This window comes from Lynx canadensis, chromosome A3, assembly GCF_007474595.2.
Source record: "Lynx canadensis isolate LIC74 chromosome A3, mLynCan4.pri.v2, whole genome shotgun sequence".
NCBI classification, from domain to species: Eukaryota; Metazoa; Chordata; class Mammalia; order Carnivora; family Felidae; genus Lynx; species Lynx canadensis.
This window is the reverse complement of record NC_044305.1, coordinates 59,779,674-59,799,961: the sequence shown is the minus strand read 5'-3', so window position 1 is coordinate 59,799,961 and position 20,288 is coordinate 59,779,674. Positions and strand designations below refer to the sequence as shown.

Sequence of the window (20,288 nt, the reverse complement as noted above, 5' to 3'; positions counted from 1 at the left end):
ATTTACTTCCTTAGACTGCATTGTCCTTGTGCACGAATGCATCCTGCCCTAGATGTGGCTTATGGCTCTGTCACCCCTTAATACTGTACTCAACTGTAGCATGTGCTGAACCCCTGCAGTGAGTCCAAGGCAGAAGGGTCCAGGACCTTGGGGGCAAGTCAGAGATGGGTTCTGAAAAACCCCTACTGAGGTCACCTTCTAGTCCTGGGACATTCTCTAGGTCTGTGCCTTCGTTAACATTTGTTATGTGCTGAGGCACTGTGCTAGGTGCAGGGGGTAGAGGTAGGGGGTACAGAAGACGAATAAGGTGCAGGCTCTGCTCTCTCAGAGATCACGGGATAGTGGCTCAGAGAAACAATGGCTCATATGGCTGTTATACTGTCATAACTGGATCACTGAACAACAGTCTTTGAAAGTGAGAATCTGGGAGTTTTTCAAAGTTCCTCATATACATGCTGAATGATGTCCTGCTGGAGAAGGTGAGGGAGAGATTAGAGAAGACTCTGAGGTGGTGGGGAGGGAAGCCAAGGCAGGAATCCAGGAGCAGAACTGGGGAGGAGGGGGCAGGTCCAGGAAAAATGCCGACTTTACACTGGACACGTAGCATTGAGCCCTCTGGTAGGAGACATCCAGTAGGCAGCTGGCAGTGCCATCTGGAGTGTGGCCTGCTCAGGGTCTCCCAAACTGGCCATGTCAATTTTTATACGTCCTGTCCCTTCTGTTGTGTCCACTGGGGATGCCCACCCCACTCCATCTCAGCTACACAACGACTATTTGCCTTTCCAAACCCTGTTCTCTGTCAATTCCTCTAGAAGGCCTCTCCTGGTGGCCTCAGTCCCCTGGCATTGACCTCCCTGGCATTCCCATTAGATTTTCAGGGTGTGTCACCTCTGGAATGCATGTTATGTACTATCCGGTTTTATTTCCAATTTCATGTACTCAGGACCCACGTGCTTATCTATGCCATTAATTCCTCATCTCATTGTGAACATTCTGGTCTTGTCCTCAGAAGCTTATGCTTTTGTGGGAACAGAATTCGCACTTAATGGCTTGAAAGTGAACTCAGATTTGTGCTCTCCTGCTGTGGGAGGGAGAGTAGTAAATCGGTATAATCATTTGGGAGAAAAGTTAATATATATTAAGATATATAACAATATATATCTTAAAAGAATCTATAGCTGTTGACCTTCAAATTCTCCCTTGTATGAAAATAATCAGAATATAGACAATGATTTATATAAGGAGATTTGTCATAACATTATTCGTAGTAGAACAAAAGTTGGAAGTGATATAAATGTCCAACAAGAAGGGAATGGTTTTGAGAAATCATGATACTTTATGACTGTAAAACCACTATTATGACAGTCTTCTAGAACATCATAAAAGATGTTTTTGAACTAGTTAGTGGCATGGGAAAATGCCTGATATTGTTAAATGGAAACAGGATATAAAACTGTATATGAACTATAATCTTATTTTGGCAAGAATTGTGCATGTTTGGAGAAGACTAGAGGAAACTTCGGTAGAATGTTAACAGTAATTATCTCTTGGTGATAAGATTACTGATAATTAAAAAACGTTTTTCCCTGTAGTTTTCCACACTTTACAAATTTAGCCACAGTAGACATGCATTTGTTTTATAATCTGTGAAAACAAACCTTACTTAAAGAGAAATAGAACTTACTGCTGCCTATAAAACACTCTCTTTTCAGTGGCAAGCAGCTATCACTTATGCAGCCAGGAACATTCATCCTCACTAATTAATAGTTAAATGTTGCAGGTCCCTAGTTGTATTCTAGGCACCGTGCAGGTCTTGGGAACACTAAGCTGAATAGAACATTACCCCTACCTTCACGGCGCTCACAGTCTCAAAGAAGAGCATATGTGTACATATCTCTAGCTGTATTTACACCATTTCTATGTATCTGTATCATATCTATGTCCACCTCCATCTCTAATCTCCTATAGTCAAGATTAAGGTAGGTTAAGGCACGAGAGACCCTGAGTGAGGGTGGGAGGTCAGGAAAAGTTGTGCACAGCTTCTACTGTCTCCTCTGGTAAATGATGAAAACTTGCTCAATGATGTCCCGCGTCAGGCTGGCTCCCTGGGTTGTGGTTGGAACCACACACACACACTTCCTAGAGGCTCACACACCTCTGTTTTCCTTGGCCAGGTTGTCCGCCATCTCCCAGTAGTCATAGCTGTGGAGAATGCTGTTGGTGATGCTGACGTGGTTGGCTGCCATCTGGTGGATGCGCTGTGGGATGCTGACGATGGTGGAAGGGGACAGGGTGTTGGCATTGGAGAGGCTCCCCTGAGATCCCACGGAGCTGGTCGGAGAGGGGTTGGGAGACATGGGGGATGGGGTTCCAGTGCTCCTGGAAGGGGAGAGCGTAGAAAAAAACAAGATTAGGGGGGCTGGTACCAGGTGGGGTAGAACAGCCCCCCAGGGTGCTGTAAGCAAAGTAGCACATGGCCCAGCATCATGCAGTGCCTCATTTATCACCTTTACTTTGGAGAAATGAACTTACTTTCCACTGGCTCCCCATGGAGATGGGGCTTGGGCAGCTTTAGATGAATTCTGCAGGAAAAGAAAAACGTTGACAGTGAGTACCATCTGTTTAAGTTTAAACAGCTGACGATAACGTGTTCTCAGGTGACCTTTGAGAGACGTAATGGCAGAGGCTGCAGATAAAATAAAGATTCACAGAAATTGGATCTGGGAAGTTACAACTACTAGGCTACTGGTTTCTTTTCTGGAAGCTGGTGGGGGCAGCTGCATGGTCTGCAGGCATCCACCATGGGCTACAATGAAGAGCTCAACCCACAGGCTGGGTTTTCATGCACCAAATTCTGTGTACCAAATTAAATCATAATCCTAAGGGTCTGTTGAATCCTAAACCAGCCTAAGTTTTTTCAACTAGCTTAATTTTTCTGAAAAGGAAAAAAGGAGCAGGACCGTACCTTCCCCCTGCCACACCCACGGGGAACACCTTATATTTAAATGTAGGGCATATCTACAGAAACCACTGCCATACATTTAATGCCTGAAAATATATGAGACATCAGATTCTATTGTTTTGACTTATGAAGTTTAGAAGTATTTGTCTTAAAGGAAAGTGCTGTTGAAGTTTTCTAAAAGAACAAATTAAAATATATGTGCGTAACAGAGTATTGAAAAACTGACTTATCTGAGTATTTTGACTTAGGATGTTATGTTACATAAGCCAGTTGTTTGCATCAGGCATTGAAAGAAGTTTTGACTTTGGCAAGGAAAGCTGCTAAATGTACAGACAGATTTCCTCTCTGAGAGTCTGATAATGCGTTCTTGGACATAAGTCTATGGGACTATTAAGGAAAAAAATGGTCTTTAATGTTTATTTATTTTTGAGACAGAGAGAGACAGAGCAAGAACAGGGGAGGGGCAGAGAGAGAGGGAGACACAGAACCGGAAGCAGGCTCCAGGCTCTGAGCCATCAGCCCAGAGCCCGACGTGGGGCTCAAACTCACGGACCGTGAGATCGTGACCTGAGCCGAAGTCGGACGCCCAACCGACTGAGCCACCCAGGCACCCCGGAAAAAAATGGTCTTTATGATACTGATGTGAATTTTGCCTTCCAGAGAGAGGAAAACAGCCTCAGCCTGGTACCCCAGAGACAAGGTGTTTCTTTGGTTAAAAAGGACTTTATGAAGTGGTGAGTGATTTTTAGTTTTTTAGCGGAGGTGTTACCAGAATGGTAAGAAATGGCCTTACAGGTGGAAATTCTACTATTGCCTTCATGCCTCTTCTACTACCAGTAAGCCCTGTGACTAAAAGCATGAGTGGGAATCAAGTCCTTTATTGAGAGGCAGCTCTGTATTGATAAAACACTTTGCTTATGGACAAATTATCATTGCCACCTGAAGGTTTCATAATCTCTGAACTTAAAATATCTTTTTTTTTAATATATGAAATTTGTCAAATTGGTTCCCATACAACACCCAGTGCTCATCCCAAAAGGTGCCCTCCTCAATACCCATCACCCACCCTCCCCTCCCTCCCACCCCCCATCAACCCTCAGTTTGTTCTCAGTTTTTAATAGTCTCTTATGCTTTGGCTCTCTCCCACTCTAACCTCTTTTTTTTTTCCCTTCCCCTTCCCCATGGGTTCCTGTTAAGTTTCTCCACATAAGATCCACATAAGAAAGAACACATATGGTATCTGTCTTTCTCTGTATGGCTTATTTCACTTAGCATAACACTCTCCAGTTCCATCCACGTTGCTACAAAGGGCCATATTTCATTCTTTCTCATTGCCACGTAGTACTCCATTGTGTATATAAACCACAATTTCTTTATCCATTCATCAGTTGATGGACATTTAGGCTCTTTCCATAATCTGGCTGAGAGTGCTGCTCTCTCCATAAGCTGGTTGAGAGTGCTGCTATAAACATTGGGGTACAAGTGCCCCTATGCATCAGTACTCCTGTATCCCTTGGGTAAATTCCTAGAAGTGCTACTGCTGGGTCATAGGGTAGGTCTATTTTTAATAAAATATCTTTTTTTTAATGCTTATTTATTTTTGAAAGACATGCATGAGCAGGGGAGGGACAGAGAGAGAGGGAGACAGAGAATCTGAAGCAGGCTGTCAGCAGAAAGCCTGATGCGGGGCTTGAGCCCACAAACCATGAGATCATGATCTGAGCCAAAGTCTGATGTTCGACCAACTGAGCCACCCAGGTGCCCTCATAATCTCTGAACTTAATACTGTAAAGGCATTTAAATGGCCTTTAATTAAGGGTAGCCACCAATAGCCCCTGGAGGGGAAACTCTGATATTTAAATTGTGTTCTTTGTCCATTCTGTACATATTCACGGATGGCATACATAGGCTAAGAACTTCTTATATCCCTTAAAAGTTATGTTGTAATCTCTGTAGCTTACAGAGTTCAGATTCCTTTTTTATTCAAGCATTTTCTTTTCTTTTCTTTTTTTGACTGTAGTAATGTTCTTCAGTATTAGCTCTTAGATTCTGACTTTCTGGAAGTAAAGGAATAGACTCAGTGTCTGTTCTTGTCATTATGACACAGAACGGTCAATGTGTCAAAACAGTTATCTCCTTGCCTTAGCACCTGGTTACTTTACACACGTGACCAGGAAGGAGATGGCATGCTGGTCGTAGCCCACAGAACCTCCAATGTAGCCTGGTCATCTGAGATGATGTCTAAGAAGTGGAGGTTGGGGATTAAAGGATCTAAAATGATGGTGTGTATCTGACATGGGGTTGGTGGAGGTGGAAATGCTATAATTTCTTGTTTCTATAGACAAATGGACAGCAAAGGGGCTGAGAAATCTCAAATGAATAACTTCATGTCCACTTCACAAGTACATCAGAGAAGGTTTTCTTTTTTTATTCTCCCAATGAAAATGATTTCATTTCCTGAGATAGGGAAAAGTTAGCATATTTTCCAATTCTACCCTTATATTTACCCACTACCTCTGAGTTCTAACAAGCCATTTCTTATTTAAAACAATGCCTTGATTAAAAGTGAAATTAGCTACTGGAGAGAGCTATGAGGAAGTTCTAAGTAGTTACTTCTAAGAGGAAGAAGCTCTAAAGGAACATGAGAAATTTGTTAGCTATAAAGAGGAATTTCCTAGGACACTAATATTCTTTCTCTTGAGGCCATAAAAATACTTGGACACATTGGGGCGCCTGGGTGGCGCAGTCGGTTAAGCGTCCGACTTCAGCCAGGTCACGGATCTCGCGGTCCGTGAGTTCGAGCCCCGCGTCGGGCTCTGGGCTGATGGCTCAGAGCCTGGAGCCTGTTTCCGATTCTGTGTCTCCCTCTCTCTCTGCCCCTCCCCTGTTCATGCTCTGTCTCTCTCTGTCCCAAAAATAAATAAACGTTGAAAAAAAAAATTAAAAAAAAATACTTGGACACAAGGCAGGGAGATAAATTAGATGGACTCTCAAGGCCATTCTTTGAGCCTTGAACACCATGAGTATGTCATAAAGGGGGTTAGTGTTGATATCAGAGGGTTCCAGTATTATCCCCAAAGCCATGAATTCTACCAGGCTCCTCGAAAATGTCCATGACAGAGAGACCAGTGGATACAAGCAGTAATGTTGCCCATTAGCCAGATAGTACCTTGAAATAGTCGATAAGTGCTTTTGAGTACTTCACAGCGTGGTCCCTTTTGAGTCGAAACATCCGCCAGTACAGGAGAGCCAGGCATCGATAACTGCAGCAGAAAGAGAGAAATGGGCCCTGAAAGCATGAGTATGTCCTTTGCAAACAAGACTTAAAAAAAAAAAAAACAAAACTCTTGTTCTAAGGCACTCAGCATTTATATCATGATTATATATATGTAATATTTTTAAACTTACATTTACGTCTGAAAAGTATCTGACCTTCCTTTAGTTCAAAAGATAGAATTCAAAACTTCAAGGAGTTATTCCATAAACATATCTACCACTATATCATAGCTTTATTGGTTCTTTGTTGGGGCCAAGGGACAGGCCATTTTCTTCTTCCACCACTAGAGGACAGTCTCTCTCCATGGGAGGAGTGAGGGAGCATTAGCACAGGGCTTTCCCAGTCACTGGGAAACTCACTGGGGGAGTTTCAGGGCAGAGCCACCTTACTTTGATTTCTCTGGTGCCCTGACTTCTGCACCTTTGGCTTTGCTGAAAGAACAGCTCTTCCACCTGTTTGTATTCCCTTCACTTTTAAACTACTTTACTGGACTGTATAAGTAGTTCAAATTAATATATATGAATACTTTATAAACAGCAAAAACTCAAGGCTGAGAGTATCATTATTTTATTATTTTACATTTATTATTTACATATTAGTATTCTATCTTCTATAATATTAGGTATTAATCATCATTAATTTGTTAATCCTAATAATGGAACTTTACGTTTGAAAACAACGAAGAAAGCATTTACTGAGACATACCCTCCGCTTTTCCCTGGTGCTTTTCCCTCAATTATTTGCTAACTCAGTTCTGGTGCTGACATGCTAGAATGCCAATGTACCAACTACAACTTACTAGTGTCTTCTAAGCACAAAAAATTGCAGATGGTGTGACAATGCAAAACTACCTGAGACCCTCTCTTTTCTGAATGTTGCTGTTATTTTTTTTGAGACTTGATTCTCTGACTTGCAGATCAGGTTCTAGAGTAGAATATGAACCACTGGAGAGCAAAAAATGTTGGATCCCTATATAGGAGGAACCAAGACAGGTGGCCTATGATTTGGGAGAATGAGGTGAGGTGTTCCAAGGAGATATAATGGGGAAAATTGTTATTATTATATTCACATAGTCATTACCATTGTAATCACCACAGATACAGAAAAAAAAATCTATTACATGCTGGTGAACAGTTTAAAAGAAATGCTTCTGTTATTACAGTGTAATAAGCTGTTTCTTTGATGTGTTGAGAACTTCAGGGCACCATCTTGTTTTAGTCATAATAATCCCACATGTAAACGAACAAATGGATTATTTTGATCGTGTCTAAAATGTCAAACACAAGAGAAATTACATTTGGCACAACTCACATTCAAATTATTAAAACACAGACCTACCTGATTTTAAAGTTGTGCATGTACTCACATACATACAAATACACAGAAAAAATTATCCTTGTGTAATGAACCTGTTGACTCTCAATCACTGTGAATTCACATCATGCTTGGTAGGCCAGCAAGAAATTGTGTGGGCTCACCCCAGCCACCATCAGAACTGAATTTGTTTTTGCATGATAGAAGATAGTAGAAAAATGTATACATTTCAGCAGTTGGTTTGCCAATGAAGGTATACATGGCTGTGGAGGCTATTTTAAGTTGATATCATGCACTTACCATAATGCAGCCAGTTGTTTGTCTTCTGGTGTGGCATTAGGGCCTGAATGGGTTTTTAGTCTCATAGCATACCTAGGGGAAAAAAAGAAATGAAAAACCAAAGGAAAAAAAAAAAGCTTTCTTGTTAACAACAGAACATCTTCTATGATGGAGGTTCCCTTTGCCCCAAAACTTAGTTTTTCATAGCACTTGCTATTAATTCTTAAAAGCTAGCTAATGCTGCCCCATTTTCCCTAAGCATTACACTACTGTGATGACTAGAACAAAATGACTTTAATGATTGTCCAGCTACTTTCTCCCCCTTAACAATACAAGTTCAAATGCTACCGGTGGTTGAGAGTGAGGCCAGTTCAAATATTATCCATGAATATAGTGACACATCCATTTTTATAAAATTTTGACTTATGGCTGAGTGGCTGACAAGATTGAGTGAAGTTCAATCCTTCCAAACCAACCTTCAGAAAAATGTTCACTCCTTGTACTCAGATGAATGCTTGGATTCACCCCTTTTTCATTGTTATGGAGCTCTTACTTTGATGGCTGTGTAAGTGTCCTAAAAAAGGTGCTCTTTTGAACTTTACTTACTCCCATTTATTTCTCTAATCAAGGGGACAAATGGCCATTTCACTCTCCCAATAATATACCAAGTTACTTACAGACTCTTTGAGAGAGCGAACACATAGCTGAAATGGTCAGAGTCCTGGGTTCAAATCCTGGTTCAGCCTCTTATTAGTTGTGAGAGCTCAAATGAATGTCATTAAGCCTCGATTTCCTTATTGATAAAATATGATGAATACTGCTGATTATACAGCCTTGTTACAAGGATAGTATTTGTGAAGGTCATTGTAAATTGCTCAAGATATGATGCTGTTACTATACTAGGTCTACAACATGCAGATTTGCAGTGCCTTTGAATAGATCTCTGCAGTTTTCCTAGTGGTTGTTCTGGGTATTTACAATATACATGAGTTATCACAATTCATGGGTATTAACATGTTCCACTTTGAGTGGAGCATGAAAACCTTATTTCCATTTATGTCCCTTTACTCACTTTTATTTTTATTTTTTTTTAAAATTTTTTTTTCAACGTTTATTTATTTTTGGGACAGAGAGAGACAGAGCATGAACGGGGGAGGGGCAGAGAGAGAGGGAGACACAGAATCGGAAACAGGCTCTGAGCCCTCAGCCCAGAGCCCGACGCGGGGCTCGAACCCACGACCCGCGAGATCGTGACCTGGTTGAAGTCGGACGCTTAACCGACTGCGCCACCCAGGTGCCCCCCTTTACTCACTTTTAAATAACATTGTCTTGAGTATCAGATGGTGGTACAGTTTTTTTTAACCACTGAGTATGATTTATAAAACTCACGAAGAGGATAGTTTATTGCATGTATCCACATTTCTGTTCTTCCACTGTTCTTCCTTCCTTCCTGACACTCCAATATTCCTTCATTTGTCATCTCTTTTAGTTTGAGGAACTTCCTTTAGCCCATCTTTATAGGTCAGAAACAAATACTTTTAGTTTTTCATATCTGAGAATATTTTTATTTCCTAGTCATTCCTGTATAATGAAGTTTCCCTGCATCTAAAGTTCATTTTGATGGGTTTTTTTCTTTTACTACTTGAAAAATGTCATGCCACTCCCTTTTGGCCTCCATGGTTTCAGATGAGAAGTCTGCTGTCATACAAACTGGTGCTCCCCTACATTTCTCTCTGGTTGTCTTCAGAATTTTTTTCCTTTGTCTTTAGTTTTCAGAAATGTAGTTATGATGTGTCTTGGCATGCATTTATTTTGGTTTATCCTACTTGGGTTTTTCTCAGCTTCTTGTACCTGTAGGTTTATATCTTTTGCCAAATTTGGCAAATTTCAGCCATTGCTTCTTCAAATACTCTTTTAATCCCACTCTCTTCCTCTCCTGAGACTTCAATGAGACGCGTGTTGGATCTTCTGTCATTGTGCTTGAGGCTTTATACATTTTTTTCAGTCTATTTCTTTTTGTTGCTTAGATTGGGTAAATTCTATTTTCTGTTCTCAAGTTCACTGATTCTATCCTCTGTTGTCTTGCTGGGGAAGGTCTTCAAAAAAATGTGACTGCCAATTGACCTGTGAGCTGGACCTGGATGATCAGAGCCTCATCTCCTCCCTTGTCCTTGAAATGTGGGTTCTATTTGCCTTTTCTGTTCCCAGAGGCTGCTCCAAGGACACAACCTTGAGACAGCATGTGGTGTTAAGAACACCTTCATAGTATACTTGAGTGAACTCATTAAGGCCTCCATATAAACTTTAAGAATTGGTGGGCAAGTATGGGAATCCATTAATTTGATGGTCACTCAAGACAAGTCTTACATGTAAGTTCTCTTTGCTTATTAAACCTGCCACCTACCAACCTGGAGTGGCCTGCCTCTTCCCCAGTGTCTTCTTGGCCCCCATGTACAGGGCCTGGTTTCAGATTATACCTGGGAATCTCCTGAGAGGGTTACGAACCAGCATATCTCCATGCTACTACTGAGCCCATCCAGTGAGATCTTTGTTTCTATTTTTCATTTCTATAATTTACATTTGGTTCTTTTTATTTTTTTAATGTTTATTTCTGAGACAGAGAGAGACAGAGCATGAGTGGGGGAGGGGCAGAGAGAGAGGGAGACACAGAATCCGAAGCAGGCTCCAGACTCTGAGCTGTCAGCACAGAGTTTGACGCGGGTCTTGAACTCACAAACCATGAGATCATGACCTGAGCTGAAGTCGGTTGCTCAACCACCTGAGCCACCCAGGCGCCCCTGGTTCTTTTTTTCTTTTTTTTAAAGAAAATTTATACTTCTTTGCTGAGATGTTCTATTTTTTTTTTTTTTTTTGTTCTTTTAAGAGAATTTATCACCATTTGTTGATCGAAGTATTTTTATGATGGCTGCTTTAAAATCCCTTTCAGATAATTCCAACATCTGATTTACCTTGGTGATTGGTGTCAAATGATTGTGTTTTTTCATTCCAGTTGTGATTTTCTGGTTTCTTGGTATGATGAGTGAGTTTCTATTGAACCTTGGGCATTTGGTTATTATGTTAGGAGACCCAGGGTTCTATTTAAATCTTTTATTTTAAAAGGAAGTCACCCTGTTTAGGTTTAGCAGGCAGGTCCTGGCCTACTTCTGGGCTGTAGTTCCAATTACAATCTAATTTTCAGAGCTTTTGTGGCACCATTTTGATTCGTGGTGCAGGGGTCCACTTGCCAGTGTCCCCAGTCACTTGGTATCCCTTGGGGAGAAAGGAATTCTTCTGTCTATGGGGACAAAGAATGTAGCCTGAGCTGGACAGTTGTGGTGAGATCCTCCCTTGCCAGGGCTCCCAGCCCCCACTGGCTCTCAGTGGGGGAGAAGAGTCTCAAGCCTGGTGGGCAACATGCAGATATAAGTAATAAATTAATGTTATTTTCTAACTCAGATAAGAAAACTTTCTTTTGTCTTAGTTTTCTGACTAGTTCAAGGGATTCTACTCAGTCTGAATTATCTAGAAAATAGATTTTGTTCTCCATCATGCAATGATACTTATATCAGTGCACACACTAGAGTCCTAACTCTGGTGCAGGGCAGGTGTAGCACATCAGCACCTCCAGATGTATTTGACTGCCCTCAGGCTTTCATTGTTGTTTGGGATTGTTTTTTAAAATTTGAATGCCTTAAAGGGGGCCGTGCACACTGGAGTTCACCATAGGCCCTGTGACTGGTTTATTTATTTATTTATTCCTCAAGTATTTATTGAACACATACTACGTTCAGGAACTGTTCCAAGGATTAGGGATACATCAGTAAACAAATCAGACTCCTCCCAAATTCCCTGGTTCAAAGCACTCACATTCTAGGACACCTTACTATTTTGTGCCCATCTACTTTCACCATGTTCTTCCCTGACTGCTTGTGGGTATCTGAGTCTGTGCCTTATTCTGAGGAAGGAATGTGACGATCTAGGATCTCATACAGTAATTTTACTATGGTGATTTCTTTTTTTCACTGACAAAAATAGCATACATATCATGTAAATAGTATGAAGGAATCACCAATACACTGACGTAGTAGAAATATTTTAATGAGAAAAATGACTGGACAGTATTGACTTTTAAAACGTTCTTAAGAGGTGCTTTTTGGAGATGATATATTCTCTGATGCTGGGATGACAGTTTCAAAGGCTGGAACCTATTTACTGAAGGAGAATGGTATAAAATACCAAATTGTATCTTCGGGCCAATTCAGATCAAAAAGGTTATAACCCAAGGGGACTAGAAATCTTTCATCTGGAATGGTGGGGCATGTTAAAAAATATCTAATCTTAGGTTGCAAAGAATTCCAGAATTAGAAAAGTCTCTTAAAGTTAGTTTTGGGGAAGAATAATTTCACATATGGGTATTAGATATTATTCTAAGCAGTTGACTAAATAGAGACAAAAACTATATGACAAGATTCTCCGTATGGCTCATGGATGAAATTTCCTTAATGGTTCACTAAAAAAAAACATTGAAGATGTGCTTTTCTGGGTCTCCATGATGGAAGCCAAGAGTCTCCCATCCAACCCTTGATATGCCCATGTCAGAAACCCTGTATCTGCTCACATTAAATGTCTCAACCCAGGTGGGGGATGGTGCTCACATTCAGGTTTAAGACCAAACAACATCAGCACCCTCTGAGACAGCATATCACAGGGTGGCTTTCCCTTCCTAAAATCCCTCCCGCCCCGAATCTTCTTTCCTCTCGTTAAATACTCCTGAATCATCTACTGATGGAGTTAAGATTTAGACTATACTAACCTGAATCAGGTTAAAAAAAAAAAAAAAGCAGCACTGAGGTGAATTTAGTTCAAAATCTGCCACTTCTCAGCTGGGTGAAGCAGGCAGGTCACATCTCATTTGGACTCAGCTTCCTTTCTGAAGTAATCAGGGGTTATAGGAGCTTTCTTGCTCACTCACAAGAGAGCAAGGGAGGCAGGGTGTGTAAAAGAGCCTTGCAAAATCTTATGTTGTTCTTTGTGAGGATGCACCTTGGTTCTTGGTAGCTGATAGTGCAGTTGGAATTCTTTTCTCTGTATTCATAGTACCGACATACATTCCTCACCCCTTCCACTCCCCCAGCAAGACGTGGTGCTTACCTGATGAGCTCTACTGTTTCCGAATACATTGTATAGGGAGATTTGGATTCCATTGGGCCTTGTTCCATTGCATTTCCACACTCAATAAATGACAAAGCTGCTTCAGCATAATTCAAAGCCTTTCCAAACTTTTCCACCTGATCAACAGAGTTAATACAGTGTCTTCCTTAAGTATAGTTTTTAAAATGGCATTGTCACATAGTCAATATGCTTTATTTGAGAAACCTGACTTCTGAGTTCCAAAATCCTGTGAATGGAGCCGAGAGAAGAAAGAAATAGGATGCTTCCTTCTCTAGTTACTTTTGCAAATTGCTACTGGTTTAGGGTAAGTGGGTGAACCGTTATATACAGAATTGTACCAGATCCATACAACAGCTGCCAATCAGAATTGCTCAGAACTGCATGGTTGTTCTAATTTCTGTTTCCTTCTTTCTAACCCCTAATTGCTTGGCAACCTCACTCCTTGTCCCTCTATGCTATGCCAAATAAAAAATTATTTGGGATGATTACCTCAAGTTGTCTAAATTTATTTAGTTTCTCTCCACATCGGTGAGGATAACCAAGAATCAGCTTCATATTATCAGGTTCTCATAAATCTGAACTTACACATCAAGTTCCTGGTTCCATATACATGTATTGTGTATATTCCATATACATGTATCACTTTCGGTGATAATTACATATTCTAAGTTTGGATTGCATACTCTTCCAAGCTTTCACATATTTATTCATCAATCAGAACAGAATTACACAAATTACTAATCTAAGTCTTGCCTCTGAAACCAATTCTCATTAGTAACGGATACCTTAGAAAACAGCAATGTAGAGCAACACTCCCTCTTTGGCAAATCAAGTTTTCAAATAGCTTATAATCCTAATAGGCTATAGAGAAATATTTCTTGGCAATGCTTTCAAATTAAGGAAGTCATTTCATTCAACAAGTGTTTTCTACAGCACTCGATTCTGTGCAGTGTGTACTTGATACACAAAAGCTTCTTTCAGGAACACAGAATACATCTGGAGAGAGAAAACATGCACCCACAAGATAGTTCAAAGTGCAAGGCAGTCTGTGATTAACTAACAAAATGCAAAGCAGAGAGTACAATGCAAAGAGATGATAGGAAGGGAGCAAGTCATGGGGCTGCAGAAAGGCTGGGGAGGCTCAGGGAAGAGACCTGAAAATGGCCATAGGAAGGAATAGTATGATTTGGCTGGATTTGTGGAGGAAGTGGAGGTGTGAGTATGTGTGAGTGAGTGAGTGAGTGTGTGTGTGTGTGTGTGTGTGTGTGTGGCTCTGCTGCTGAAAAGGCCCGGTAGCTGGCATGAGTGAAGTGTGCTCAGAGGCTGGGATGGCACCAGTGTGGCTTGGAGCAGAATGTTGAAAGGAAAGGTCAGGTGGGATAACACGACATGGAACGAACACTCCTGGTAAACACTGCATGATTCAGGCAGGAAATTTCATTCCGCTTTAAAATTCTGTGCTCTTCTCCAATGGCGATCATGCATCAGCTTCTTCAGGTGACCAGAACTCTCCACTAGACTGTGGGGTTGTGACGACAAGAACTGTACCTCCCACTTCTCTTGTCTACTTTCTGATAACTCTGCCTATTTTCCTTGCACATCAGTGTACCTAGACAGTGATCTTCTGACAAATAAATGTTTGGCAACATCAGCGACACTGGGGAGGGGTACATTTATGATGTAAGCACCTTCAGCACTGGAATACTACCTTGAAGGTCATCTGAAATGTCTTATTCATCTCCAGCACCCTAATCTGTTGGGAATGCTGGAGGGGAACAGAACTGGAATTACTGGGTAGGAAGGAGTCTCTTTGGATGAGACCTAAGATGGACCAACCATGTGATCTCTTTCAGAAAAACCCAGAGGTTTTCTATTTCTTGCCTGGAAGGTTCACACTTTCCAAAACAGGAGATTATCCAAGTAAGAAAAGTTATTTTTTTGGAAGACATCAAATCATGGTGACTTTAGGGTCTTATGTGCAGTATAATGGTTTCTGTGTTGTACAGTTTCACAGGAAGTATTAATTTTGGCAGATACACAGGCAGAACATGAGTCCTCTTGAAAAGGGATTTGATCGTGGGACCAAGCCAAGGGCTGGCCAGGCTAACAAGAGAGAAAAATGCAAACCCAGATTTTTTTTTTCTTAAAGGAAAAAAAATACTACCACCCACTGACTCCATTGCCTCTAGTTACTATTCAAACCTTAGAACTAAATTGAAATATTCATTTATCCGGGACTTTCTCCCAGTCAGACATTATTGGTTGAAGTCATAATTTATTGGGCTATGAGCACTTGATTATATAAACATTTCTCCATTTAACAGACCCAGCCATCCTTGTAATAGATTTTATAATTACCCCAGCTATATTGCCCCAGTGATGAAGCTGCAGTACAAACATAATTTGGAAGAACATATCTGGAAAGAAAAGGGTCTTACCATTGCATCTGCTTTATGCTTCATCCGTTTAGCTTCCTGCATAAAATAATCTGCACTGCGTGGCCTACAGGAAAGAATATTAAATGTCATTATTGTGTAAGTGCAAGATCTTTGGAAAACATTCTTCTCTTTTTGCTCAAACTTGAATCACAATTTTAAAAGTCTGTTTAATATGGAATCAAGCATTTTTGCATTCCCAAATTACTTCCTGTATGTAAAATATCACAATTATTTTTCTCTTAAATTAACTATTCAAAACACATTCAATATGTGCAGACAGTCTACATTGACAGTGGTTTTAACATGGTTCCCCAGTGTCTAATTTGTGAATCAGATTTCTTATTGCATGGTTAAGAAAACAAGTAAAAAATCTTATTTTACATGATATTTGTATAAAACAATCCCTTTTTAATTTAAAGATCATAAATACACCTCATAATACTTGCACAGATATGTTTGGGTGAGTATATTTATGTATTTTTATGAAGGTAAGTTGTCATTTATGTGCATAAATGGCACCTACAGTTGTATGTATCTATATCTAATTATTTTAAGGCCTCACAGTGAAACACGAAAAAAGGTAATACTGTATGATTATATTCCAGTTGTAATGAAGTTAATTGTAAAATGATGTCTACCTTGTAACAATGCAAACGTGGCATGTATTCTCTAGAGTTCTGATTAGCTAGCTGGTAAACATTAACAGCAGACATGTGCATTATTAAAGCAATAACCCTGGCCAGCACTAACTCTGCTGGGAGATGAAGGTAATTAATACAGAGACTGATCTGAGTGTGTGTAATGACCCCAAGTTACCTGAAGCTACTTATCAGACAGTACCTTTAAATGCTTAGTCTGATAGATTTTTAAAAATCTACATACTCTAGGTGCCATCAGCATAAACTTTTTTATATTATGGGTCTTTATATAATCAATAAATTTGACTTGCTCATGAATATCCAATATAAGCCAGGACTCCCTGAATGAGAGTAAGACATAAGTAGTGATATTAATCATGGACTGACTCATCTATTGTTAAATGCTTATTCTGAACCCTCTTCTTTGAGATTCTAATGGGTCTTTTTCCTTACCGCATTATTAGGTGGTTAAAGCATCCTTTTATCCAAAGAGGTCAAAATGCTTAGAAAAACCATGCATACCGTGACAATGACATTGCAATCCCAAAGTTTTACCTTCATTTTAATGGTTTTAATCAATCAAACCATTATCATAATGAATAATAATAATTATTATTTTTTATAATAATTAGTCTCAAGTACAAATCACAGAGGCCAAAAAGGACTTTCGTTTGGTCTTTTATTCCCCTGTAAAATATTGTCATTCTTGTGATAATGTGCTGGGAATATTTAACATTTCCAACAAAGAAATGAGGAACAGAGCTGCAGAATTCCCTTAATGTGTACAATTAAGTTCCCTGTCTTTGGCTCATCAGCCCTCTATCATTCTTCTTGCCACTCAGGCCTGAAACCTTCTATTCATCTTGGTGGGTCTTTGTGGCAGGTGGGGTCTGAGGTTTCCTTCATAGGAAGGCCATGCTTCTCCTACTGGCTCTACTTTCTCCAGCCCATCTCCTAGAAGTTCACACTTTTTCCATTTGAATGGGTTTTCACCTTTACATGGTGGTTTTCCCTTCTTTGTCCACACACTGACCTTTGAATGCACACTGAATACTGGTCTTGGATTCCAGTTCTGGTAATTTACATTATTTTGTTGTTGCTATCTTTGTTTTTTTAATGAACTTTATTTTTCAGAGCAATTTTAGGTTCACAGCAAAACTGAATGGAAAGTATAGAGAATTTAGAGAGTTGTCATATACCTCCTGCCCCTCTCCCATCAGCCTCCCTTACCTACCTTAACAGGTCTGACCAGAGTCGTGGGACATTTGTTACAATCAATGCACCCACACTGACCCGTCATTATCACCCAAAGTGCATAATTTACATTAGGGTTCATTCTTGGTTTTGTATATCCTGTGGGTTTTAACAAATGTATAATGACATTTATCCACCATTATCATAGTATCATAGAGAATCGTTGCACTGCCCTAAAAGTCCTCTGCATTATTGTTTGTCCTTTTGTGGAATGCCTCAGTGTAGAAGAGCAGACCCTACCTCTAGCTCAGACCCAGACCTGACACCTGAGCTTCAGATGAGTTCCCAGAGCCTATCCACTCAAGAGAGGAGTTCCGGGGTCTTTATCGATTTCTCTTCCCTCTTATCAGATGTTATGAGTGCATCCTAAACATCCTTCCTTTTCTCAGTGACCACATCCACTACCGAGGCCTAGGCTTTCATCACCTCTCTTGGCCTCTCATTTCACTCCCCTGTGATCTATCCTGAGCTTTAACCTTTAACCAGTGTTTGTAAAACATGGCTTTCGTTAAATCACCATACTACTTCCAGATCTAAAGTCAATCTCCAGATCCTCTGGGATCAAGTCTCAGTTCAGGCCCCCACTGATCTTGGTAACCTCACAACTGTAGCCATGGCGAGGGGTGGTCTCCTTGCTGTGTTGCTCACATGCCATCTCTGTCTTAGGGCTTCTCTACTCATCCTTTTCCTCTCACTTAGAATATTCTGCTCTCTGAGTGCACATTCACTGAGTGCCTTCTATGAGCCAAATGCTACCTCTCCCTCAAATTCTTGTACCATAAGACCTTCTTGGTAACTCTGGTCCATGCTCATCTGGGTCTTTCCTAGATGCCACTTCTTACTTACACTACATGTCTAGGCATTTAATTACCTTTGGAGGGGTATGGCTACAGTTATTGCATGTGGGCAGCTCTGCAGCTGGTACATTTTCAGCAGGGACTGTGCTGGGACCTCTTTGATCTTCCCCACCCTATAGTCTTAGGCTTCTACATGGTAGAAGGTACATGAATCCTCTTTGAATAGCATTGAATTCATTTTGAGCTTAGAGGAGAGTGGTGGCTTCTGATGGGGTGCAGCATCGCAGCCAATGAGCCAGAGAACGTCTCCATGGCAACTTGAAATTCTCCACATCATTATCTGCTCCACACTCTAGTATATGAGTTTGGTCAATTTTTTCTTGCCCGGTTTTGTAGACCTTGTCACCAACAGATCATCATTTCAAATGCATTTCGTTTTCATGAAAGGATTCTCCTGGCAATAAGCTATGGCATCTTAGTTTTTACTAACCTTCAAAGTTGCCCTTAAGGATGGTGGGGCCTCCTGATTCCTAATATATGCTCCTTAATCAACATTGTTTTGATCTGAAGCATATGAATGTATTTTTAAATCTGATATGGAGGCTGGGTCACAAACTCTCACAATAGTGTACGCGGGTAAGTAACACATCTAATTTTCTGACTGTATCACGCAGCTGACACTAAGCTGAGATGCTGAAAAAAATGTACCGTCCAGAGGCCATTTACAAACCCATTAGTCACAATTCTCATCCTCGCATATAATGGAGGGCTCACTACACTGAGTCACTGAAGATTGCCTGATGATTGGCTCATTTTCTCCTTTCAGGTGATTCCTAGTGCCACGTTCCTAGATTAGAACATTATAAAGGCAGTGGGGCTAATGGGACACCACTGGAGACTGTCCAGCAGGGCGGTGGATGCATGCTATGATGAAGGCATCACTCTAACAGCAATGTCCCAGTCAGGAGGAAAGTAAAACTGTCGCCATTGTGGCAGTTACAGACTACAACTTGGCCAAGGTACTACAATAAAATCTAATTATCTCAGTGTTCCAACAGATTTGTGATCTAATCTTTGGTGTTTTTTTTTTTGTTTTTGTTTTTGTTTTTTTTACATGAAAAGCCTAGAGTTTTCAGTTTTCATTTAGTAACAGCATTCTTCATATTGTTCTTTCAAAGTGATGGTAGCTTACGATGACACATGAACCAACCTAATAAAAGTTCAATTAAACATCATAAGTGTAACTAACTATGTATCTTGGGCTCTTCAGAAATGGGGCTTGCAAGTGATCTTTTTAAAAGCCAAGCCTTGCCATGTGTATCTTTGTTGTAAGAGCTCTTTGCAACAAAAACAATCTGAACACTTGATCCAAATAGAATGTTTTTTTTTCTTTTCCTCACCCTTCCACTATCGCCCCTATAAACATGCAACCTCAGTTCTGAGGCAGCAACAGGATTTGAGCTACCCTGATATTTCTTCTGGCAGAGGAGTATTAAAGCAACCTTGCTTTTTGTTCTGTTCTGTGGCTGAGATGGAGTTGAATGGTCTCCCATGGAGAGGCTGGCAGCCTTCTTTCTGTAATTCCTACCTCTGTGAAATGCACCCCCCACCCCCCTCAGCAGAGCCTCCTGTTTTGTGAAAACTGGCAGGGATGGGAGCTCAATGTGTTTGAACAAACAGGTTCCTTGGCACAGCAGAAATCTGGATAATTTCCTTAGGGAAGATGAAGTCCAAATGAGACAAATAGGCAACTGCATACCAAATGAATTCATCATCCGATATCCTGTCAGCTTGTCATCTGATAAGCCCCATGGGCGTTACTGTGTCCCCAGCTTTGAAGTACTTTCTTCACAAAGAAGGACATGTAAGAAGTTAAGTACAGGCATCCCCCTGCTTTCTGAAAGTTCACTTTTACGAAAGACCTAGATTAGAAATGTTTTTCACTAACCTGAAGAGGATTTTCACTATTCTGAAAAAAGCCTTAACTGTACTAATGTAGGTCTTTCTTTAAGTGAAGTAATGCCAAGCGAACTCTCAGAAAACTGGGGATACTCTTTGCTTTACACCATTCTGACTTACGAATGGTTTCATAGGAATGCTCTACTTTAGAGAGCAGGGGAGCCTGTAATTCTTTTTAATCTACTAAAGTGAACACTA

General features: G+C 40.5%; 1 protein-coding gene across 1 annotated transcript in view; it reads right to left on the bottom strand.

Moving 5' to 3' along the window:
* Positions 1 to 20,288, bottom strand: part of AFF3 (AF4/FMR2 family member 3) — a 462,049-nt gene that overhangs the window by 8,962 nt on the left and 432,799 nt on the right. The window contains 6 exon segments of the mRNA XM_032592770.1: positions 2,156 to 2,379; positions 2,533 to 2,582; positions 6,132 to 6,225; positions 7,854 to 7,925; positions 12,984 to 13,120; positions 15,443 to 15,506. Coding sequence (XP_032448661.1) covers positions 2,156 to 2,379; positions 2,533 to 2,582; positions 6,132 to 6,225; positions 7,854 to 7,925; positions 12,984 to 13,120; positions 15,443 to 15,506 — 641 coding nt within the window.